The sequence below is a fragment of the Embiotoca jacksoni genome, unplaced genomic scaffold (assembly GCF_022577435.1).
Source record: "Embiotoca jacksoni isolate LCO1_2020_lvr unplaced genomic scaffold, fEmbJac1.0.p SCAF_13, whole genome shotgun sequence".
NCBI lineage: Eukaryota > Metazoa > Chordata > Actinopteri > Embiotocidae > Embiotoca > Embiotoca jacksoni.
The window spans coordinates 17,811,341-17,836,313 of NW_027185263.1; the positions used below are offsets into that span (position 1 = coordinate 17,811,341).

General features: G+C 42.4%; 2 protein-coding genes across 7 annotated transcripts in view; both read left to right on the forward strand.

The window, feature by feature from the left end:
* Positions 1-2,499, forward strand: part of med13a (mediator complex subunit 13a) — a 71,571-nt gene extending 69,072 nt beyond the window's left edge. For both annotated transcript variants that reach the window (XM_069147038.1, XM_069147039.1), the window contains 2 exons: positions 995-1,095; positions 1,359-2,499. In XM_069147038.1, the coding sequence (XP_069003139.1) occupies positions 995-1,095; positions 1,359-1,491 (234 nt within the window). In that variant the 3' untranslated portion in view covers positions 1,492-2,499. The remainder of the gene's footprint in view (positions 1-994; positions 1,096-1,358) is intronic.
* Positions 2,500-2,544: 45 nt separating this feature from the next.
* ints2 (integrator complex subunit 2) lies at positions 2,545-24,714 on the forward strand. 5 transcript variants are annotated; one of them, XM_069147042.1, is made up of 25 exons: positions 2,545-2,601; positions 5,745-6,053; positions 6,176-6,314; positions 6,840-6,942; positions 8,865-8,978; positions 10,046-10,176; positions 11,448-11,618; positions 12,595-12,812; positions 12,991-13,116; positions 13,344-13,415; positions 14,597-14,711; positions 15,173-15,241; positions 16,098-16,232; positions 16,336-16,512; positions 17,146-17,260; positions 18,014-18,118; positions 18,230-18,394; positions 19,204-19,405; positions 20,890-21,015; positions 21,180-21,381; positions 21,586-21,867; positions 22,335-22,442; positions 22,558-22,774; positions 23,129-23,305; positions 24,065-24,714. In XM_069147042.1, exons 2-25 carry the CDS (start codon positions 5,761-5,763, stop codon positions 24,244-24,246), a joined length of 3,744 nt encoding a protein of 1,247 aa, XP_069003143.1. In that variant the 5' UTR covers positions 2,545-2,601; positions 5,745-5,760; the 3' UTR covers positions 24,247-24,714. The 5 variants fall into 5 exon arrangements, with proteins under 5 accessions (XP_069003143.1, XP_069003142.1, XP_069003145.1 ...); XM_069147041.1 differs by lacking the exon at positions 2,545-2,601 and adding an exon at positions 4,624-4,921; XM_069147044.1 differs by lacking the exon at positions 2,545-2,601 and adding an exon at positions 4,624-4,921 and having other exon boundaries at positions 22,669-22,774.
* Positions 24,715-24,973: the final 259 nt, after the last annotated feature.

Sequence of the window (24,973 nt, forward strand, 5' to 3'; positions counted from 1 at the left end):
TCATCTTGACTGTTCATATGGTGAATCTACACACAGCATCGATTGCACATCTGTGTTCAGGAAGAAGGATTCTTCCTCAAGTTTCTTCTGTTTTGTTCCTTTAGAGGGTTTTTGGGGAGTTTATCTTTGTTTGTATCTTGGTGTAAAGACAGGGTATCATAAGGTGTACAGAATATAACGATTCTTGAGGCTATTTGTTTAAAACATTTATTAATAATAAAATGTACAGTTTCTTGAGACTTGGCTAGATTCGATATTTACTGTGTAGTCCACCATAAAGAGTTCTGGTTATTCTGAAAAAGAAAATATGCCATGCATCCATATTTAAAGCTAATAGGAGACACAGAGTCATATAACTGCAAGTAGGACAAAAATGCTAAATCTGTCCTGGGACTGTAAGGGTTAAAGGAATAGTTCAATGTTTATTTATACACTTTTCAAGAGCTAGATGAGAAGATCAATACCAAACTGTGAATATGATACCATTGAAGATGGACTGTAATCAAAAGCTGATTACTGTAGCGTCACATAAAGACTGGAAGCAGGTATCCAGAGGCAAAAACCTCAGTGTCGTTTGTTTAACTTGTATAAAAGCAGAAGTATAAAAAGGACATGCTGGAAGGTAATGAGGTGGATGAGGGGTCTCTGCTGATTGCCTGGAAAACCTCACTGCCCCCAGCCAAGACGTCACCGAGGGCACCCCATAAAACCACAACTGTGTTTTGAAAAGCAGCAACGATGTCAGCTGCCAATGAGCTGCAAATCGCTTCTGTAGCATTTTGTTGCATCACGTGACCAAACCTGAAAAAAAAAATCAAATTAAAAAAAGTTGCAACTGCACAAAACTGCTGTTATGAATGACAGCGATGTCCCTCGTTTCTGGAGTCTCTGCTGCGTAAAGAGCTATACTTATTGAGATGAGATGTAATAAAGGATTGATACGTTTATTCTGATGTCTTTGACACCGCCTCTTTCCCTGCACTCCCTCTCTCAGGCCTCTTTGCACCTCCATGTGTCTTCAGTGCAATCAGATGAACTACTGCACAGCAAACACTCCCACCCCCTCGACTCCAATCAGACCTCAGACGTACTCAGGTAAACAACCCCACAACACACTCCGCCTCCAGTCAAGTGCACAAATGACTATTACCACCCTGCTGACTGTGCTTCCAGACTGGGTTTTCTATTTGTGGACTTTATTTCAGACTGAGGTTGCGTTTGTGCGCACGCGCTGACAACATACAGATCTTAACATATATGCAGCACGCAGCTATTATGTATATTGGTTAATTATAGCGCAGGACTCCTTAACTCAAGTCTAAATATAAAGAGTAACTGTGTTTTGTATATGTGGACAGATTTGTGCTGGAGCAGTACAACGCCCTCTCCTGGCTGACGTGTGACCCGGCCACGCAGGACCGACGATCGTGTCTACCCATTCACTTTGTGGTGCTCAACCAGATGTACAACTTCATCATGAACATGTTGTAACCAACAGCCTGTTACAGGAGGCAAGTCGGGAAATCATTTCAAAGAAGAGGAAAGCGACGGCTCCGAAGAGGAGTTCCTCATGACCCAAGAAAACCAGAGTACGGAGCTGGATCCAGTACCGAGACCGGGAGTAGACGGCTGTTCAAAGCCGGGCCGGTCCGGTCCGGTCCCCCGTGGCTGTTACTGGTTGAGACAGTCCTCTCCCTGTGATTTAAAGACATGCACATAGACACAAGCGAATAAAGAAGAGGGGGAAACCTGAAGTTGAGTCGCAATTAATGATCGTGAGAGAATGACAGATTGGTTGTCATGGTATGTAGCATGGCAGCACAGTCACTGGCCAGTCTGTATCAGAAAGACGAGTCTGTCTGTAAAGTTATTGGAAGAAAAGGGACATATTTGATCAAGAAAAAAAACTCAAGAATGGATCTTTGGTTTTAAGACATAAAATTCCTTTTTATTGCTTTGGATGAAATAGTATCCAAATGAAATGCCTGCATCTATCTTATTTATTGTAAGTTTTTAAATGTATAATTTGTCTTATTTCTTAACCTCTTTTATATATAAAAAATGGAGAAGGTTTATATTACCTTCCTGCTTTAAAGCAATTGGTCTAAGATATATGTAATCGTCTTAATTAATAAAACAACCAGGAAAAATCCTATAAAAATTAAATAAAGTCCCAGTAGGTTGCTTTTAGAGTATTATTTTTTGTAATGGAGACAGAATATTTGTATTGTCATAATGTACAGAAGAATTAGAGTGGAGAATTATGTTTCATGCCTTTGAGCATGAAGGACTTACAGCAAAGCTGTAGCTACAGAGGACTTGTACAGCAATGAACTTCACTGTGTTCAAATAAAGAGGTACATTGTTGTATATAGTATTTTATACCACACATTTAGACACAAAAACCAAACGGCAATATATATAAATAATTATATATGAATGCCATGCCAGCAGCAGGTGGTGTGGCTTCTGTTTTAGGAATAAAGTGCGTCAACTTATTTTCCTGTGCTTGTGTTTATTGCTTCGGGGAGGGCAACTGTGATGTGCAATTGGACAAGGACACCAAAAGTGGAGAGGAAGGAGAACTATTGGCAACCTCAGGTTTGAATTTCAGTTTTTCTTTTTTCTTTTTTAAGGGGAGAAAGAAAATGAAAGCTACAATGGGAGAAGAGGTGTCTTAATGGCAGACATGCAGTGTCCTTTGCAGCACATCCATTTAGTCCGCTGTACCTCTCCTTACTCTGATTGGCTCATCTGGCACCTCTTCTGATTGGTTATGGACACATTTAGACCAATCCCATTTTACTTCAGTGTGAAAGTAAATGTGTGGTGTAAATGAACTTTAACCAGCCATGGATGGCTGCCCATTGGAAATGCAGTGTTTGTGCAAAGAGGAAGATGTACTGTCTGGATTTCTCCTCTTCGGAGGGAAACTGTACTTTAACTAATGAAAATCCATTGATATTGCTCTTTATCTTGCATATTTGCCAACATTTTTTGGCTGGAAAAATTTGACCATTAAAATTGTATTTGGTCTTCTTTGGAGTGTAGATAAATACATTCAATATTTAATAAACCTCTGAAAGTTGATTTTTCCATTTTTTTTTTTCTTTTTGGAAAATCATGGTTGTTTGCAGTTTGCTTCTACTATACAGTACGTCTGCAGGCTTGTTACCACTCTTTATATTGACAAGTTGGAAAGCCATCGAAATAACTGCAAAAAAAATTGGATTTGGATATCTTCCTTGTAAATTGCTGAGTTGCCCCAGGGTGATGTCGTTAGCAGCTGGCAGTTTGTTTCTTTTGAGAGTTTTCTGCATTTTTCCTCTTGCTGTCAGCAGCCTTGGAATAAACGGAGGTCATGCTCTGTTTTCCTTTATTCGTCTGCAACTGCTGTCAGTGTGCCCTTGAAAATGTAGTGAAATGTATACTGACATCATGTCAGTGACAGGGTAGGTAACACTGGAGAGAGAGATGGAAATGCTAAGAAATTGACAGACGTCTGGGATATTCAAGTCATCTCATATAACCGTGAAACCAAGGATGCCGGGCCAAATTAAATCTTAATATTGGACAATTAACACGGTTATTAATGGCCATTATGTAAACAAATTATAGGTGTATTAGTTTTAGCAGCTCTATCAATCATCTGTCATCTACAAAGTTTTATATTAATTATAATTGGTGCGGAAATAGTTCCGAGGTAATTATAACTTCACTGCATTGTTTTTATTTGTTTAAGGTAAAGTTGCTTTTCTCAAGCACTTCCCCACATATATTCATATTGTTAACATTAGGAAGGTCTGCAGGCTTTATTTAAAAACCGTTTTGTTGTGCGCGTGAAACAAGATTTCAATCATTCTGACACAACCTGAGTATCAACCATGTCGTATATCAACCGTGTCATATATCAACCATGTCATATATCAACCGTGTCATATATCAACCATGTCATATATCAACCATGTCGTATCAACCATGTCACATATCAACCATGTCACATATCAACCATGTCATATATCAACCATGTCACATATCAACCATGTCATATATCAACCATGTCATATATCAACCATGTTACATATCAACCATGTCACATATCAACCATGTCATATATCAACCATGTCATATATCAACCATGTCGTATCAACATGTCGTATCAACCATATCACATATCAACCATGTCACATATCAACCATGTCGTATCAACATGTCGTATCAACATGTCGTATCAACCATGTCATATATCAACCATGTCGTATCAACATGTCGTATCAACCATGTCATATATCAACATGTCGTATATCAACATGTCACATATCAACATGTCACATATCAACCATGTCGTATATCAACATGTCACATATCAACATGTCATATAGTATCAACCATGTCGTATCAACATGTCGTATATCAATCATATCACATATCAACCATGTCATATCAACCATGTCGTATATCAATCATATCGTATATCAACGTGTCGTATCAACATGTCGTATCAACCATGTCGTATCAACATGTCATATCAACCATGTCGTATATCAATCATATCGTATATCAACATGTCGTATATCAATCATGTCAGCTGTTTCCTCCCGACAGCCTGCAGAGAGGGCAGGACTTCAGGACTTCAGGACTTCAGGCAGCGCGGCTCCGCGGTTCTCTCACTTCCACAATGCATCTGTGTCTCCTGCAGACAAAGTAAAAGATCCCAGCGGGATCTGTAGCAGACAGGGCGTGAAAACTAGAAAGCGCCAAACATATTTCCATAAACCAGCCGGCATCAGCTGCGACGAGCTGCCCTCGCGGCCATTACTGGCTCAGGACTCCCGGTAACGGTACACAACAGAGTCCGAGGTCCGAGGGCCTCCATGGGCGCGTTTCTTTTTAGAGACTAGGTGTCATCTTAATAAGTGAGGTAAGGGGATTGTTCTTGAAGTGCTGTGTTCAAAAGAGTTGTTGACACGGCGGAGACAGACCAGGACAGCAGGACAGCTTTGTCTCCTGGCTAGCTAGCCTAGCTGTAGCCGTTAGCATGCTAAGAGCCGCTCTGAAAGCAAAGGGGAAAGTGAACGAGCGCTAGCAGCTAGCTAGCAGCTAGCGCTAATCAAACACCCAGGTTGAACGTGTTAGTTGTGCTTCAAAAGACGGATATTAAAATAGTCCAAAGTTCTTCCTGTGAACAAGGTCATGTTTTGGGTTTTTGACGTCAAAATTTCACGTCTGTTCAAGTCAACAATAATTAATCTTCCCAGTAGGAGCTAGCGTTAGCAGTATGTTAGCAACATGATTATATATATATATATATCTAATATACAGATATATATATTAAAAATATATACTATCGTGTTTATGGTGCTGTGCTTCTTGGCTGACTTGTGAGTAACTCAGTCAATTGCCACAAAGTACTGTTATATACTATATATATATATATATATAGTATTATATACAGTTAACAATAAAGTTATATGACTGTTTCATGTTGATGTTTATACGTCTATAAATGAACAGTGTTTCCACATCATGACACCGGTGAACTCCAGCTCCTCCTGACAGCTCAGAAGTTGCCTGGCTCTGGTTGTTGTGTTCAGTTTGTGTCCTGGTTGTCGGACTGTCCACGTTGTGTGCTTTCTGTCCACGTTGTGTGCTTTCTGTCCACGTTGTGTGCTTTCTGTCCACGTTGTGTGCTCCAGATGGTCCGAGTCTGCTCTTGTGATGTGAGTCTGCTCTGTTCCCACAAGGTTTCGGTACAGAGAGATGGCAGACCGGACAGGGCTGCAGTTTGTCAGCTCCTTTGCTTTTGAAGCCATGCAGAAGGTGGATGTGATTCGCCTGGCTGCCCTGAGCGACCCGGAGCTCAGGCTGCTGCTGCCCTGCCTGGTGAGGATGGCTTTATGTGCTCCGGCTGATCAGAGCCAGTCCTGGGCACAGGACAAGAAGCTCATCCTGCGCCTGCTCTCTGGGGTCGAAGCCGTCAACTCCATCGTAGCGCTTTTGTCTGTGGACTTTCACGCCTTGGAGCAGGATGCCCGGAAGGAGCAGCAGCTGAGGTACAGCTGCCTTACACATGGTGACGCCATACTAACTGCAGCAGTAACGGCAAAGTCATACATGCATTGCTTTCTTCGTGGCTGTTTTAGCGGTTTAAATACAAAGTTGTCTCTTTTGCCAGGCACAAGGCCGGTGGCTCGAACGGAGAGAGCATCCTGGTGACACAGCTGCAGCACGGACTGACCCTGGAGTTTGAACACAGTGATCCCCTCAGGAGACTCCGTCTGACCCTCAGCGAACTATTGGCTATCATGAATAAGGTAAAGAGCTGGCCACGTAGTACAGAATCACAAAAACATTAACTGTGGTACTTCATGTGCTTAAGAAACCAAAACTTGACGTCACATTAAAACATTGTTAACAGCTGATTGTGCTTATGATGCTGCCTTAAACTACCAGGATAACTAGAAAGTATTTAGGTGCTTGTTAGCAGCCTAAATCTGGTTCGCTGCAGTTTGTAAAGTGGAGAGACATGCTTGAATATGGTGATGCAAATATAAAGAATTTACAGCATGAATGATGCGGTGCAAATTAGTAAATGATTATAAATATCTTTCTCGTGGAAATGAGTCTCGGATGAAAGCAGCAAGATCGCACAGCTTTCTTTAATTGTTCATTAAAGTCTAATTTGCGATCAGAAATTCCTCCCAAATTTCTGGCAGCTGCTCTCACGTCAATTTGAATGAGATATTTCTCTGTCCTCCACCAGTTTAATCTTCATCTAACAGGATAACTTGGATGATTGATGGACACGGCCTGTCTCCCATTCCCTTGTTGTTTCTCAGGTGGCCGACTCAAATGGAGAGTTTTTCTTAAAGTCTTCTGAGCTCTTTGAAAGCCCGGTGTACTTGGAGGAGGTCGCAGACGTCCTCTGCATTTTACAAGCAGGTACGAAGCTCCTTTCATCTTCTTCATAGTTGTACTGAGAAGTGCTTTACAGGTGGGATTGTTTTAAATGCAACGGCTTTTGTACGCAAGTGTGCTCATTGCAAGAAATAAACACCTATATAATAAACACCTATATAATTAACACCTATATATATATATCGGTGGCTGATATTTCACTGGCAGCTCAGAATTACTGTTTAGGTAATGAATGGTAATATTTTCCTCTTTGCTCTCGGTATTGCTGACTGTTTTGACGGGGCTGGGGTTGAGCTCCTCCCACACACACACACACACACACACACACACACACACACACACACACACACACACACACACACACACTGAGCAGACAGTAAACTGACTTCAGAGCAGAGACAATGTAACAGACTTTGGTTTCCAGTTTACTGGAGTCGACAACAACACTGTTTGTTATCCATCAGTGCAACATAAGACAGTCAGGAAGACAAAGAGCCAAAGATTATTCATCAAACACCTTTTAAAAGCAGACAAGCAGAATATATATTTGCAGAAATGCGACTTCTCCGACTGCTCTACTCGCTGTGTCTTCTTAATTCACAGCTGATTCGTTTCACACATTCAGTCAGAGCGTATTATTCACACAGCAAAGCACCATACACAAGCTGAACCCAAACAATAATTGTATAATACAGTTCATCCTAATTAGCCATCTGTCTTAAATGTAGTAAAAGTTTGTTTAACACCGAGGCTGAGACCAACCAGCCTCGTCTCCTCTCAACCAAACTATTCATCCAGCAGTGAGTCAGGAGGAGAGAGGAGAGGATGAAAGAGGCCTCGGCCAACAACACAGTGTTTGTAGCTTAGACATGCCTTTTAATAATAATAGGTGAATATCAGTTATCAGCCATGAAATTCTTTATTAATGCAACTGTAATGAGACAATGAGCACAATCCAGGAAGTGATCAAATATTATCTGCTCGATAAACTTCCATATGGACATTTTTCTGAATGATGCTCAGTTAATCTAAAGGTCAGAATCAGTCCAGAAAGTCTTTATTTGTAATGTTTTATAGGCTTTTACAAAGAAGGCTGATAAAAACTTGAATCAGTTGGTTGTTTTTCACTGTTCAAGCAAACTTCGATTTTTGTTTGATGTGTTCACCTGCTGAGAATATATTCATGACGTCATGTGATATGAATTTCCGAATGAAAGCTCACCCTTTGTGTGGTGTCACCTTTATGTGATTCGATTTGTCAGTCATCAGCAGTGGACTGTTATCTTTGTGTAACAAGGGGGATTCTTCATCGTAGGATCAGTCTGTGTTCTTTATTTAAAAACATTCTCAGACAGATGACAAATTAAGGAAAAACCTGAGAGTGCATTCTCGCGACAGTGAGCGGATCTGGTTGCTCTGTGAGGCTCTGGGCTATCTTTATCCTATGATGAAATATTTCTATCCCAATAGGAGGGGTCTCTTCTGGGATACTGTGGCCTCCGATTATGAAAATGATTATAATCCTATGGTCTAAGCCTTTGCAGCCACCAGATTGCAACCGAACTAAACACCGATGGGAGATTTTGGACCAACGCTCGCCTCTGAATCATCAAAAAAACCCAATGAGGGAACATCCTCTGAATGAATGCTGTTCCATTTCTCTGGTAGATTTCTAGAGATGCCAAGGCACGTTAAAGCTGTTCTGGCAGCACGTGGTGGCCCGACACTTTATGTTGCTTTTTCCTTGAATTTGTCACCTATATTAGAAACAGCAGACAAAATCTACACAATCTACTACTACTGATGGTTAGATTGAAAAAGTCTTATATCACATAGTAGCTGTATATTACAACAACAAAAAAAATAGCCAGCCTGAAAATATTCCCTGTGATTTCTTTTTTCCCCTCTGCAGTTGACAAAGTGTTCTTCTTGTTTGTTTGTCTCAGAGCTGCCCTCCTTGCTGCCCATCGTGGACGTAGCAGAGGCTTTGCTTCATGTCCGTAATGGCGACTGGTTTCTGTGTCTGCTGGTTGCCAATGTTCCTGACAGCTTCAATGAAGGTAATTCATCTGTCTCACGGCACCGCACATGCCGTCGGCCGATAATGTAGTGGCTGGTTAATTGCCAGCACTAGTTTCATTTGGTTAGTCAGCGTGCCTGCTTTGGCAGAAACACGACTTCGCTTAACGTTACCTCAGAAAACCTTCAGCGATAGCTTCATTAAAATTATACACATGTAGCGACTGAGTTGCAACCATATGTTGTTTTAGCTGAGCTTCTGCTGTTGCTCCTCTTAATTCGAGCCACGCCGCTGGCCAAAGGGTGCAAGCGCTCGTCTGATTGATGATGAGCATTATTGTCTCGCTCTCACTCACAGAGTGCTGCGTGTGCTTTCAGAACCGCATTAGATGAAAATGCCCGGCGTCTCCAGCGCCTTCTTATCACACGGAGGGTCAGAGCTCAGCCAACAGGGTGTGTGTGTGTGTGTGTGTGTGTGTGTGTGTGTGTGTTTTTTTTTTTGTGTGTGTTTTGTGTGCGTGTGTGTGTTTTTGTGCGTGTGCGTGTGTGTGTGTGTGTGTGTGTGTGTGTGTGTGTGTGTGTGTGTGTGTGTGTGTGTGTGTGTGTTACATAGCTTCAACATCAAGGAATCCGTCTGGCTTTGTTAGGGGAAAAGACCTCGTTCCAATGAATTGAAAGTGAAATGAATTGACATCAGAGGGGGAAGTGGTTCTGTCTGAAAGCATCAAGGTCTGTCATTTTTAACACCAGCTGGTAACCAGACAATAAATCCATCGGCTCTTTTATGGCACATGGAATAATCCAAAAGTAGCAGAGATGGAAACTCGTGTAATTTCAGAACATGACGTAATCTCACTCGGCCATAGACGCTTTTTACAGTTTCAACTCTCAGCTGTCTAAAAGTTTAGGGGAAATGAGATAATATTCTGATGGCAAATATATGAGTAGTAATTCAATGAAGTGTAGTATTTATGGAGGACAGGACTTGGCCACGGCATCGGAGAAATATTACAGTGTTACTGTCAGTGATGTACAGAACATTACAGGAAATAGTCCAGCAGTCCAAATAATGTTGTGTGTGTTTACCTCTTCCTGTCTGTCGTTGCAGTTTGCAGAGGCCTGATCAAGAACGGAGAGCGTCAGGATGAAGAGAGCGTGGGTGGTCGACGCAGGACAGAAGCCCTGAGGCAGCTTTGCCAGATGAATCCCTCACAGGCCCTCAACATCAGAGCGATGGTGGTCAGTTCCACTTTTCCTTTAACCACCGGACCCTGAACTGAGGCCAGAGTCACACCTCATCTACAACCTCCCAAAGATGGTTTATTTAGGACGAGAGATGGATTCTCTCATCTGGGAGCTGCTTTATTCCACACGAGACACATTTGTGCCACATTTATTCTGCTCCCCTGGATTTTTCTACATTAATTATGCATGCGTAAACTAAAATGATGTTTGTTGTTAGCACATTTTTTTATCATCTCCTCATCTGTGTGATGTGCTTTCCTGACAAAATGTTTCTGTTCCAGGATTTTTCTGTTTGCAGAAAATGTGATTGCATAAAATATTTACTGTTGTTTCAACATAATTATTTACTGTTACAACGTATCTTAAATTATTTAGCATTTTTTGTGATAACAAATGAATTTAAAGCAGCATTGCAGCCACACATTATCCAACTGTGCATCGCTAAACGCATCACTGTTGGGAGTTTTGTGGCTTTAACATAGAGGCAGTCAAAGTCATGATCTTAGAATCACAATCTGACGGAAACGTAATATGCTGCATTACTTGCCACGACTGCTTTGTGAAGTGATGATTTGTGAGCAGTAAATTGATAGTTGATATTTGTGGACAGTTTTCTCACATCTAAACATCACTGCAGTCATTTCTGCCTGCTGTGATAAGCTCTGTTTTACCAGGCACTTTGTTTCTTTACTTAGATCAACTCACTTCATAAAAGTTAGTAAAAGTGAAGATTTTTCTCCTCACTGACCCGTGTCGCGATACACTTTGTGATGTGATCCCTGAGGGGAGAAATTTGTCTTCTCACTTCCCTCCTTCTCTCAAGGAGGTTACAGCATGAGGTCAGCTATTGAACGAGGCCCCAGGAGGTAGTCGAAATTCATTGCCCTGCTGAATGATGTATCAGCAGGACTCGTACTTGGCTGTACTTTGTGGTCTCAGACAACAGGAAGTGGGAATTGATGTGATGCCGTGCTGATGTTTGGGTATTTCAGGGACCATACAGCTGTGGTTTGTTAACACATGGATCAAATGCTCCTTCAGAGTAGACTAAAGAAGCAATATCACGCCGGGCCAAGTTATGTAGGATGTTGAGGAATAATGTCTAGAAACATTAATAGTCAGTATACCAGCACCAGTTACTTGAAACTATTGATATACTTAAAGAGTAGTATAGAGAAGAATTTAAAAACTGTTACACATGCACAACAAAAAAAGAGAATAATAAGGAATATCATTTCTTGCGTGATTATTCTGTGTGTTTCCAGGTGGAGGAGTGTCACCTGCCTGGTCTGGGCGTGGCTCTGACTCTGGACTACAAACCAGACACAGCCGACGAGGCGGTCAGTCCCCTGGTCTCTTACGTCAGCGGTCTGCTGCTGGGCACCAATAGCAAAGTGCGCACCTGGTTCAGCATGTTCATCCGTAATGGACAACAGGTAAGAGGCCAGAAGTCACTCTGTGCTGCAGTTCATGTTTTTTTATGAACACGCCAATGCAAAAAAATGTTTTGCTCGTTTGGACACAACTGTGGATGTGCAAGAAAAAAAACAACCTCACGTTAGTCAGGAAGAAGCCTATTTTCTGATTTCTATGCGATGTCATCATCGTGAGTGTAAAAATGTTGGATTCTCAACCAAAAACACACGTTTGTCTTCCTATACTTGTGATTACCCTCGCTGGCATTATGCATTCCCGAGCCCCGAACAGTGTCTTTAACCTTCACAACTAAACATGAAACCTAAACACTTAACCTCAGAAACAAGTCTTAAACTTCAAACAGTCCTTTTGAATTAACGAGGACTGGCCCAAATGTCCTGAGAGGGCTGAAATGTCCTCATAGTGATTGTAAAAAAAAAAAAAAAAAAAGTCAAATAGACAGCATTACACACACACACACACACACACACACACACACACATATTCTCATACAGTGTCTGCCCTCAACATTCAATACTTCTGGCGGTTTGGTGTCACCTGCATTCTTCCATGTTGAAGGGAACATTTAACATATTACAAAAGACATAAAGGGGATCTTTCTATCTGCTGGCATTTCTTGCAGTTTACGGAGGGCAGATCCGTTTTACAGTCAGCCTTTCACTGCAAATGTCATCATTTGTTTACGTTGATATAATATTATATTTTGCAGACGGTAAAGCTCTCTGTGTCTGCGCTGGGAGGAAAATGTTCCATCTACATTTAGATTTTTCTGCTCTGTACATTATAATTTGTCTCTCAGCTGCTGATGTGACAAATGGTCAATTAATTGATTGGTAGCAGGTTTGTAAATGAATGTGCCATTTAATTCATTTATTTCTTCAATGTTCACTGATTTGCGCGCTGGTGTTGACACTTTGCGTGAAGGCCCAGCGGTTGACTCGTGTCGTTGCCTCACTTTTCTCTCCGAACTGCCAGCGTAAGAGAGAAAGCAGCTCGGTGCTGTGGCAGATGCGCAGGCAGCTGTTGCTGGAGCTGGTCGCCATCCTGCCCCGCTCACGCAGCACCCACGTTCCCAATGACGGAGACACGGATGAAGGCGGTTCGGGATACTCGGGCCTCAGAGAGGAGCATGTGGTGAAGGCCAGCGCTCTGCTCCGACTTTACTGCGCCCTCATGGGCATCGCGGGTCTCAGGTTGGTTCAAAGACGATGCAGCAACCCTCCTGATATTTCGTGCCTGTGGTTTTCATTTGATAGTTTTCGGAGTGTAATTTGAACTTGGACTCATTTAGTCCTCAAATATTCAAAATGTTCCTTTTGAAGTAGTAGTTAAACTTTAAAAGTTGATATACTTAATGTGACTCCTCCCCAGACCTACAGATGAAGAGGCGGAGCAGCTGTTGCAGCTGATGACCAGCCGGCCGCCCGCCACTCCTGCTGGTGTTCGCTTTGTCTCCCTGTCCTTCTGCAAGCTGCTGGCCTTCCCTACTCTGGTCAGGTACATAAAGCTTGTCTTATTGACTCCCACTGTTATAGGTCTTTGTTTTATTCAGCCAACACAAATAGGTTGGGATCACAAACCCCATTCAACTACCAGTGGTCTTGCATGTTGATTTCCTGCCAATGCACGCTGCCTACCAAAAGCCCTGTCAGTGTCTTTTTCCATTTAAAAGTCTCCTGTTTTATATGAAGATTGAGCGTCATCCTCTGTGTGTGTTTGTGCAGCACTCCAGAGCAAGAACAGCTGATGGTCATGTGGCTCAGCTGGATGATCAAAGAGGAGGAATACTTCGAGAGGTAAGAAAAACTCGACATTAATGAGGCATTACTGTGTAGAAAAACTTAATATTATAGTCAACTTGAATACACTTGTATAGTCAAATGTATTTAAGTTGTGTGTGTTTAGCGTGCAGTTTGCATTACTGGAAATGTTACTTTAAACGTTCTACCAAATTTAAGAGGCTGCTTTGAGAACATAAAATGAAAGTTAATATTGTAAACTTCTAAAATGGTAATGTTAGAAAAAATATTTACACTGATGTGTCAATGCATGTCATTGGCTGCTTTTACAGAGTTAGTAATAATTTTATAATCCAGCATTATTAAAATTTCGTACATGCATTTAAGTACATGATGTGCAGCTTCGACAGCCACGCTCATTTTTTTTTAAAGCACCGTATTTTATTGTATTTGATTATTTTTTGTTGCAGTAGGCGTCAGATTTCAACAGTTTTTCAATAAAAATGTCAAATTATTTTATCTTGTTTTGCTCTCAGCCAATGTTTGCTTATTATAGGATTCACATAGAGAGCACTCTTCTCTGCTGTTGCACTTATCTTACTACACTGGTATGATCTTAGCCGCTGGTCTTCTGCTCCAGAACAGTGTCAACTACAGTTAATTAATAACTTTATAATAACTGCGGCAACAGTTGCAGTCGCAGAATAAACAAGGAGCAGCTCTAGTTAAATGATAAACTCCACGTGTTAAATCCTGTCTGGAGTCATGCATTGGATGTGTGTTCGCTTTGTTTACGTGCTCTGTTTGGAGCCATTTACTGTTGCCTCTGTAATTGTTTGGTCTCTGTGGGAACTTGCAGCGATAAACTCAGCGGAGCTTTTGTTTGCTTGTCTGTTAAAATGAAGTCAACAGGACTCGTCTCAACACCTGCAGCAGTGCCTATGAATGTGTTTATGTTTATGATGCCAGTCCATAAAGCATAAATCATCAGAGTCTTAAGTGACCTTAGACAGACTTTAATCTGAGCTAAAGGGATAGAAACAACTATGTGTGTGTGTGTGTGTGTGTGTGTGTGTGTGTGTGTGTGTGTGCGTGCGTGTGCGTGTGTGCATGCGCGGATACAACCAGCAAAATCAGTTTATTAAAATTCTGTCCTGTAGGATGCAGGATTAACAACAAGCTTAAATGTCTTCCCTCAATTGCCTCTCCTGCATATGTGTGTGTCTTCCTCCTTACAGCGCTGCAGGCGTATCTGCTTCTTTTGGAGAGATGCTATTACTGGTTGCCATGTATTTCCATAGCAACCAGCTCAGCTCCATTATTGAGTTGGTGTGCTCTACTTTGGGGATGAAGGTAAGGTGGTAGGTGGGAGGGAGGCAGTGATCAATACATCAGTCTGGCTGACCAGCTCCTGGCCCGACTCCTCCGCTGCAGCAGTGGAGCGTATGGAGACCATATCACTAATGAAACACTTGCAGCATACACATATCTAGTAAGACACTCCATACCCTGTGGCCAATTTGTTGTTTTATTACTTATTAAGTGCACTATTGTTTCCTGCCTGTGTACTAAGTAGTTTTCCTGTCTCAGTGTATTTTCCACTAAGATGTGTAATGTAATTGGATTTAGAGCCTGTTTGTTTCCACCCCTAGGGCAGTCCTCTCAATTCAGTGTTGTGCCTGCCATGTAGAATTTTTCTTATGAAATATGAAAGGAGGGAATTACAAAATAGCAGCACTGCTGCCTGCAGGTTGTTTTCACTCACAGCAAACCGACCACTGCGCATGTATTTTTGGGGGATAATCTTCCTACAGATTGCCATCAAGCCGAGCTCTCTGAGCAAGATGAAGACTATCTTCACACAGGAGATCTTCACTGAACAGGTGCATATAGTATTATATTATATTATCTATCTGTCCTTATGTACGTTTTCAGGAGACTTTGATGATGTAGCCTTCTTGCTAATTTCAGTGTCCAATAATTTAATTGCCTTAATAAATTCAAGTTTGTTGCAGCTTCTGATGTAAGAACTTGTCAAAATGAAATAAACATGTAGAGATAAATTACAGCTACTCTGCAATTTGTGTGTAGTGTTAAGATTAATGAGCATTATTATATTACCCATGATCATGGGTGCATGGTACATCAGACCATTGATGAATACCTTTTATGAATTAAAAAAAAAAAAAAAAAAAAAAAAAAACTTTTATAAGAAGCACAGAAAGCACTTTTACGAGTTTTGCTCTATAGCTCTGCAGCATGATATTTCATACTGTCACATGGAGAAATATGAATAGCTATATACAGGCTACCATTAGTATTCTACATTATATCTTTGTAGGTGTTATTAATCATGGTATGTTGTTGCTTTTCATCATAATATATATTACATATAAATTGGAAAGTTGTTCAAACTGTGTAGATTTTCAACTGAACTAAATCTCACACATAAATCTGCATCTTAATGGCATGCAGTGTATCATCATGTGGCCTGATCCAATATCTGTGCATGTTCTTGTTGTATGATGTCTAAAGTCATGTTTGTTCACGTGGCTGCTGCTTCTGTTACCGTGGGAACCACGTGGTCTCACATGGAAAGTAGCTCGTCAGTGAATGAGCCAGAGAAATGAAATGATGTGTGACGTAAAGCTGTACAGAGTCTGTTTGTCTGCGTTGTCCATGTTGTCCATTTTCCATTGTTGCTCTTTTGTTAATTAGTTTATTATTTTCGCTGTGTAGGTGGTTACAGCTCATGCCGTTCGGGTTGCAGTGACCAACAACTTGAGTGCCAACATCACAGGATTCCTTCCCATTCACTGCATCTACCAGCTGCTCCGGAGTCGAGCCTTCACCAAGCACAAAGTGTCCATCAAGGTACGACGTACGTTGCATGGCTCCTTATGATGAATAGATGAAGGTAAGTTTGTTTAATAAATACATTTTGCTCTTCTGTGCTCTCCTTGTGTGGATCTTCCAGGACTGGATCTATCGCCAACTCTGCGAGACAACCACGCCCATCCACACCCAACTCATCCCTCTAATCGATGCCTATATCAACTCCATCCTCACTCCAGCTTCCAAGGCCAACCCAGAGGCCACCAACCAGCCAATCACTGAGCAGGAGATCCTCAATGTCTTCCAGAGCTCTGCTGGGGTGAGTCAGTCGTAGGTTTCACAGACTGCAAAAACCTAAAACTGCTCCCTGAAAAGTTAACATTTTATTGGTGGCGTAATGTTGTGGCTTGCTCCTCATTTTCCTCTTCTTATCTGTGTGAGTATTTGAAGGCACTATTCTCCTTTGACCTGGTCGTCATTCATTTTATTCCTCTGACCTCAATTAATTGAGTCAGTTCCCCCTTTTAATGGTATTCCACTAAACGTTACCTCAATGCTACTTAAAACAACTTCTCCTTCAGTTCTTCTGACAACTGGATTTACTTCATTTAATTATTGTTATACCAGTAATTATTGTTGAAATTCAGTAAATGCACACTGTACTTTATTTCCTCTTTGCTACTATTGATTCTGATCTTAAGAGTTTGAAAATATGTTTTCAACCTAAAAAGAAGTCAGGAGATTTTCATTATTATGTAACCATAATGCAAAAAATGTATGACACAAATTTGTGAATGGTTGATGTGTCTTTTTAAAGAAATTTGCAGCAACTCACTGCCAACCTTAAGATGGATGTTTTTTTGTTGCCCATTAACCTGTTGAAAGCTTCTCATTCACCAGTTCTGTTATTGTACTTGTCCCTGAGCCCTGGCTGTTATTTTCTATTGGTTAGCAGGGGGACGGTAGCCGAGGCGGACGACAGCGCTACTCCATCACCACCCAACTCCTGATCCTCTACTACATCCTGTCTTACGAGGAGAATCTGCTGGCTAGCACCAAACAACTGGGTATGTACGAGACAATAACCGCGTCCCAACAAAAACACTGCGCTGTGCCTGGCTCCCCTCTGCGCTCTTGGCACACTTCCTTTCTTTTTCTTATGTTCTCTTTTCTTTGCCTGTCTAAAGTGCATCCATTGTCATTTCCTCCACTGAAGAAGGCATTGTATGCAAGATGGAGAGAATTTGTCAAGCAGCGAGAAAAGAAAGGAAGCTTTTGTCCTCTGTTAAGTTGCAGGAGATGCTCTCACTCTGGATGTGCAGTCATTCATCCTTTTCTCTCTTGGCACTGAATGTTGGCTGCTTCATAGTGAATAAATGGAGGGCTGACAAAGAGCCAAGTACAATGGCTGTGGGAGCAAAGCTAACTAGGACAGCTGTAGGTTAGATTGAGCATTAGCAGTTAGCCTAGTCAGTGTTTATCCTCTCCCATGATGAGCTCTCCTCTTGCCCTTCATTAGGCCAGATTTATGTGAGAGTTTATGCCCATCTCTTTAATTGCTGTGTTTACCCAAGTGCTCCCACAGCCTTCAAGGAAGGAATAATGAATATCATCAGCAGTGGTAATGAACCCACGTCAGTGAAAAATCACCTCCGTTTCTTTAACTCATCAGCACGGCGGCTCTGGTGTCCTTACACAACCAAATAAAACACTTACGTTCTGTCTTGTCCTTCTTTTGCTTTATGCTCTCACTCTCTGTCTTCACTGTTTTACAGCCTTCACTCACCTTGTTTCTCCTTTTTTTTTTTTTTTTTTTAAAGCCCTGATGCAGAGGAAGCCAAAGTCCTACTCAGCAGCCTTGATGGACCAGATCCCCATTAAGTACCTGGTTACTCAGGCCCAGGGGCTGCAGCAGGAGCTAGGAGGTGAGAGGTTTAGTTCCAAGTCTATATTTACATTTATTTGACTAAATGAGAACCGAAACAAACAAAATTATTTGCGTAATAAACTTTTAAATAATCTTTGACTGATTGCAGGTCTGCACTCTGCCCTGCTGAGACTGCTTGCCACCAACTTTCCCCACCTATGTCTGGTGGAGGACTGGGTATGTGAGGAGGAGGTGACCGGTACCCTGCCCCTCCTCAGGAGGATGATGCTTCCCAGCAACACCTGTCGATACACTCAGAGCCAGCTCCACCAGGGTGAGGAGGAGGAGGGGGGGTTCGTATAGGTTTGGGGCAGAGGCTTATATGACTGGTGGTTTTTTTTTTTTTTTAAATAAGAGCTCTCCTGTCTTATTGGTAAAATTGCCTTATTTTGATAGATACTGATATAATTCAGATTGAAAAGAGGCAAAGACACTCCACACATTTATCACTAGTAAATAAACCATCAGCAGTGATGCTAATGTGGGAGTGGGGGGAGGGGTCGGTGAGATGTCATGTTATCAGTCTAGGATGGGAGAGGGAATAAATACCAGCGTTTTATTACACATTCACTGCTGAAAGCTGTGTTTCAGATGAAATCTAATTTCAATAGTTAATCCTTCAGTTTTTAAAGGATATGCTGTAATTGGCTTTTCTTTGTTGGCGATCATTGACAAATTTCACACATCTTTACGCAGCATAATGCACATATAAAAGATATACAGTGTTTATATATGTTGATGCACACCTGTGTCATAACATACCCGGGGTATATTATCTGCATTCTTTCTGCATTTTTCCAGAGTAATTAATTGATTATGAATCGGGTAATAGATCAAGAAAGAGGGATGTAGTTCTTCTTCCTCTCTGAGTTTGGTGGGAGGAAGTGAAAATATGTTTCAACCGAGTGATAACAACGGACTTGATAATGTCGTGCAGAACTCAACCCCTCACTTCACTCAATATTTAGTTTTCATTATATAGTTATAACACTTCCCTTCTTGGATTCGCACTGTTTTGAATTGAGTGCATTTAGTTCTAGCTGTGGAGTTTGAGGATTAATTCAGGCTTCTGTTTCCCCGCAGCCTTCCAGAAGTTGCCATCCAGCAGTCCCAGGCTGATGCGGATCCTGGAGCATTTAACGCTGCTCTCACCCGGAGACCTGATCCCGTACGCAGAAGCCCTCACAGCCAGCATGGCTCTGCTGCTGGAGCCCGCGGTGCCTCGTCGCATACTGCAGACCCTCAACAAGCTGTGGATGGGCCTGAACACGGTGATGCCCCGCAGGTACGTGCTCTGGACACGACAACATGTTGTGGACAAGATCTAGAAAATGATACTGTGACACCCTCAAGGGAGAATAGGTGTCACATGGGAATAATACGTTGTGGTAAGTTAGAATATTCGGTTTGTTTCCACTCTGCAAGCTTGAAATGTATTTAAGATTAAATACTCAATATGCAGAATGGAAATTATTTACTATGTCATTTTGTCCCTTAATGTGTTCATGGCATCACCTTTGCTCAAAAGCAGAGTAAGACTCAAAATATCTTATCCTCACTAACTTGAATGTCAGATCTTTTGCTGAACTTCCCTCCCGGCTGCTGGTTAAACTTCTATTTGTACATCTTCTCCGTTAAAGGTTAACAGTAGTACACGGTGCTGTCTCTCTCAGGACTGTGTAAAGTTGCTGGGAGGCTCAGTAAATGGATTAAAGGAAGACCTGTGGAGCAAGAGTTGTTGGCCTTAACTCCAGGCTGTCTGCTCAATGATTATTGTATGAATAGATCAGAGGTATCGAGCCGAGCAACTCCGTTAGCCTCTGTGAACTCTCTGGACAGATGAGGGTCACCCTCACTCTGCCCCGGGGCCCGAAGGAGCACAGTTACCAAAGCTCTGAGCAGGCATGCTATCGATCCAAGAGGGGGCCTGTAACACGAAGAGCTCGGGGCAGGAAAACTGAGGGAGACTCTCCACCAGGCAGATGTAAGGGATTGTTGCTCCCCTCGCTTGTCTCTTCCTCCCTCCCTCTCATATATTATATATTATTGCAGGAGGAGAGACGCTCTGGTGAATCTAGGAGGAGGGCAGCGGTGTCAGATTTCACACAGATCCGCTGATTGATGCCAGTGCGCTAGCTGCATGTGAGCTCGGAGCTCCAAGAGTACCCTGCTGGTTTAGAGTTTAACACCGGTCTGATAAGAGGGATTGAGGGTGAAATGCTGCCATGAGCTAATCTGTGAGTTGATGAACTCCGACTGAAGTGTGTGCCGCGCTATATTTTGGTCAAATTTGACAACTTACAGTTTACAGTGGAAATCATAGTTTTGCAAATAAGCAAGTTTGCTGTTTGTCCTGTTGACATGTCTCTTAATGTCTTCACAGATTTTAGACATATCCTCTGAGTTATGATCAAAAACTGCGCAAAAAAAAAAAAAAAAAAGATAAATCCTCATCGATACAGGATTTTTGTCCTGATTACAATACCAATATTGGAAGTACAAAAATATACGATGCTGACACATCTGTCAAAATGTGGTTATCAAACACAAATTGGAGGGCAGGATGTTTTATAGTTGAACAATAAACTTTATTGTCCAAAATGGCAGCGGTGTACTTAAACAGTGTAATATCTGCCAATAAAACTTGCCCTCTGATAAATTGGTTGGGCTCGAGAAAGCAACAGCGCTCCAAGTCAGGTACTGTACGTCCTTCAATTCATAAAACTGAGTGTAATGTGAAGTTGAACGTGATGTGTGTGTGTGGTGCAGGTTGTGGGTGATGACCGTAAACGCCCTCCAGCCTTCAGCCAAGCTGCTCAGGCAGCAGACGTACACTCAGAACGACCTGATGGTGGATCCTCTCATCGTGCTGCGCTGTGACCAGAGAGTTTACAGGTAACTACGCCGCCACGTCGTATCCTCAAATGCCACATATGGACACAGACAGCGGACGTACGGACTGGTAGACATGTACATGATGCGTGGACGCATTAAATACATTAAAAAAAAAGAATAGTTCATATTGGAGTCGATTACATTGTTTTTCTGTTTGTGGCCAGGTGTCCCCCTTTGATGGACATTGTCCTTCACATGCTGAATGGCTACCTGCTGGCCTCAAAAGCATACCTACAATGCCATCTGAAGGAGACGGCCGACTTTGATCGGCAGAGCCAGACCGTTTCAAACCTGGGCGTGCCGGGACAACCGGACACGCCCGAGGTCACCAGAGAGGAGCTGAAGAACGCCCTTCTGTCGGCGCAGGTATTCCAACCACGAACAGCTGCACGTCATTTGTTGTTTCTCCTACGTACTGATCTCACTTTTTCTGGGAGACCTTTGTTTGTATCTTCATGTCGTGGGCCTTTTGTTAAAGCATAAATGCAAAAATGATATTGCCTGAAATAACACTAGAATATGTAAGAGATGACCTTTTCTTTGTAACCACTTGTCTGTGTTTAACTGCAGGACAGCGCAGCGGTCCAGATTCTGCTGGAGGTGTGTCTGCCAACTTCCGAAGAGCAGCAGCTGGGGGCCACCCCAGAGAGCCTGTTGAGGAGCATTCGGGGCCCCGTGCCAGGGAAATTGAAACAGGGAAGCCTGGGGCCGAGAGCCAGGGGGGGTGTGGACGAGGCTGAGCCAGAGGGAGGCCTGCTCAGTGACTTGAGGGAGGTGCAGTGTCTCATCTGTTGTCTGTTGCATCAGATGTTCATCGCTGACCCCAACATTGCCAAGTTGGTTCATTTTCAGGTAAATACAGTGTGATGAAGGCTGACAGGTTTATAGTGTCATTCCCGTGTAATCTTCCGTCCCTCCAAATTTTGCCACCGAGCGTAATCTTTTCGTAGACGGATCGGGCCATAATTCAGAAAAATACCTTCGAGTGAGTTTTTCAAGAAGAGCCAAATCACATTGACCCCGTTAGTCATCCCACTCTGCCATGGCATTAGTAATAAGTGACTGCAGCACTCCCAGAAGTAGCAGACGGCCATATGGTGGACTTCATCAAACCAATCCGTCCTCTGTCACACTAATCCGCCCTCATCCACGCTGCTCAGCAGAGGCTGCCGAGTTCCCTCATGTACACACACGTTTAAGAGAGTACTTGAGTTCGTAAACGACTACTTGAATAAATCTACTGTGTATTCCTTGTTCCTCTCTTATCTCTCTCGTTTATTTATACGTTTCATATTTCCTCTTCTCTCCCTCTCTGTCAGGGTTACCCTCAAGCTCTGCTGCCTCTAACTGTGGCAGGCATCCCCTCCATCCATATCTGTCTGGACTTCATCCCAGAGCTGCTGGCCCAGCCCCAGCTGGAAAAGCAGGTGAGGCCTCCCAACGTCCCCTCCTTCCTTTTTCCTGGCTTTAAATCCTCGACTTGCCCTGGGCTTGTGCCAGTGCCTCTGTGTTGTGCTTCTTTTTTTTTTTTTTTTAAAGCAGCTCTACTGGGTGGACTCTACTGAGCGTTTGCAGACATGCTGCATAAAGAAATGGGGTAAAATGTGTAGCTGTTGTGATTGTGTGTGTGTGTGTGTGTGTGTGTCCCCGCAGATCTTTGCAATTCAGTTGCTGTCCTACCTGTGTACCCAGTACGCTCTACCCAAGTCCCTGAGCGTGGCCCGGTTGGCCATCAGTGTCATGGGAACCCTTCTAACAGGTCAGTCATCTTTTCTTGTCTGTACATTTTGTACATTCATATTTTTGCTTGTAGACCACTTTATTCGCTGCATGTCTTTTTTTAATCTGCCGCATTAAAGCTGCTCCCAGCAGACGGTCGACTGTAAACCGCAGATCAGCTCGCACAAATAAGTGATTGTCTTCGCGCGGTGTGCCTCCATGTTTTCAGCCCTATATTTGGCTGCCACCGTCTGGCCTTCGGCTGTCAGTGCAGCATTCTTTTCTCCATTACAGAAGTGTACAGTCTGTGCCGGCCTATTAGCCGCTGAACGCGGTGTTTGCGCAGCTCTTGTGTAAAGTGTAAGCGCGCGTATGTGTGTGTTCTGCTTTATAGTGCTGACTCGTGCCAAGCGTTTCTCCTTCTTCATGCCCACCCTGCCGTGTGTGGTGGCCTTCTGCCAGGCCTTCCCTCCACTCTATGATGACGTGGCTGCTCTGTTAGTACAAGTGGGCCAAGTTTGCGCTTCCGATGTGGCCACCAAAGCCCGGGACATCGACCCTCTTATCGCCCGTGAGTAAAGTTAGTCATCTGGGTAGCAGTATAACAGTTTGTTAAATGGCGTACTTGCATTCATTTTTTATTTTTTTTGTCATGGGGTTACATCATTCATCAGGACACGTGTTCTGTAAGCAGCAGTGAAGGAATCAACTATAGCCCCGATAGTAATGGATATAAAAGTTGTGTCAGAACATTATAAACAGAAAAATGTGATCATCCAGAGCTGCTTCTGTTTCATACCTGCTGTCAGCATTGATCAGGAATCATGCACGTACATTAGAAGCCACTGCCCGGATGACTTTGTTCATTTGATAGACTAATAGATTAATAGACAAATAAAAAAAACATGAAAAAGCTCAAATGTAAACATTGACATTTGCTGGATATATAATATTTGTTTATCTGGACCTACATATGGTCTTAAATAAATGGAAATTAAGGAAAAATCCTCAGTCCTTTACTGAATTCCTCCTCTAACAATATTGCTGATAGGTTTGTATTTGACTAGAAGCACCAAAGACTAAGCTCCTTAGAAGCGTATCATATCCAAATCAATTTGATCAGCTGTGATGATGTGGAAGGAAGATGTGTAGACTTTAAAAAACACTCATTGCTGTTTGTTTTTGTTTTGTTTATTCAGGTTTCTGTTTGTTTATATTGCATGGACATAAAAAAGATGATTTAATAAAAAAGCGCCGATTTGTAGTTTAAAAGATCCTCCAGCGTTTAAGTAAGAAGACATATAAGTATTTCTATGTTTTCCCACCTCAGGTCTGCAGTATCTAAAAGAGAAACCGCAGGAGGCCGTGGTTCCGGGAGGAGGCTCCTCGAAGCTCTCTTTGCCCCAGAAGACAGCGGAGGAGCTCGGTGGCGCCGACCCCGACGTCCAGCTCTGCTACTGCATAGAGGCCACCTTCATGGACATTATCAGTTCCACCCTTCATGGACTATAACCAGACACACGCAACTCCAAACGCTGCCGCTGAAAGACATTTACACTCCTGAGAGAGTGACTGGCAGCAGATGCACATTCATCTTCCACAAATTCTGTGTGTCATTCTGTGCACGATAGGACTGTATGTGTGCGATACATCCAGTGTCGTCCGTTTGGAGTGAAGTACTGAAAAACCCAATCTGCAGCTATCATGTTCTATTCTGAGACTAAATTAAAAATTATTTGTAATTTGTTTGGAAAACGTGTGTTTATGTGCTCTTTCACAATTTGTAGAAAGAAAAATACAGAACATGTTAAACGGCCCAGTTTTTTTTTTTTTTTTTTTTTTACCCCTGTAGGTATATTTTTCTAAGCTGAAAGTGTTATGATATTTTTTCAAAAACTGAAAAAAGGAAAACGTTGCCTTGAAATGTGTAGCGTTTTTGTAATGTATTTGTTTGTAATAAAAAAGGAAGGGAATATTTGACTGATGAGGTGTTTTCTGGATAAACCAATCAGAAAAAAAAAAAAAAATCGCGAGATTGGGGAACTTTAATCGAGCCAATGTTGAAGTTGTCTAATGTCGTTGCTGTCAGCTGGAGTTCTTCTATACGAGACAGGAATTAACGCGAAGCGGGAGAAGATTGGACTTTATAAAGTGTTGGCTACTGACCTGGCGTGACCTAAATTCAAGCCTGAAATGGACGTGAGTTCATACCTGCCGAGACGAAGTTCTAAAAACGGCC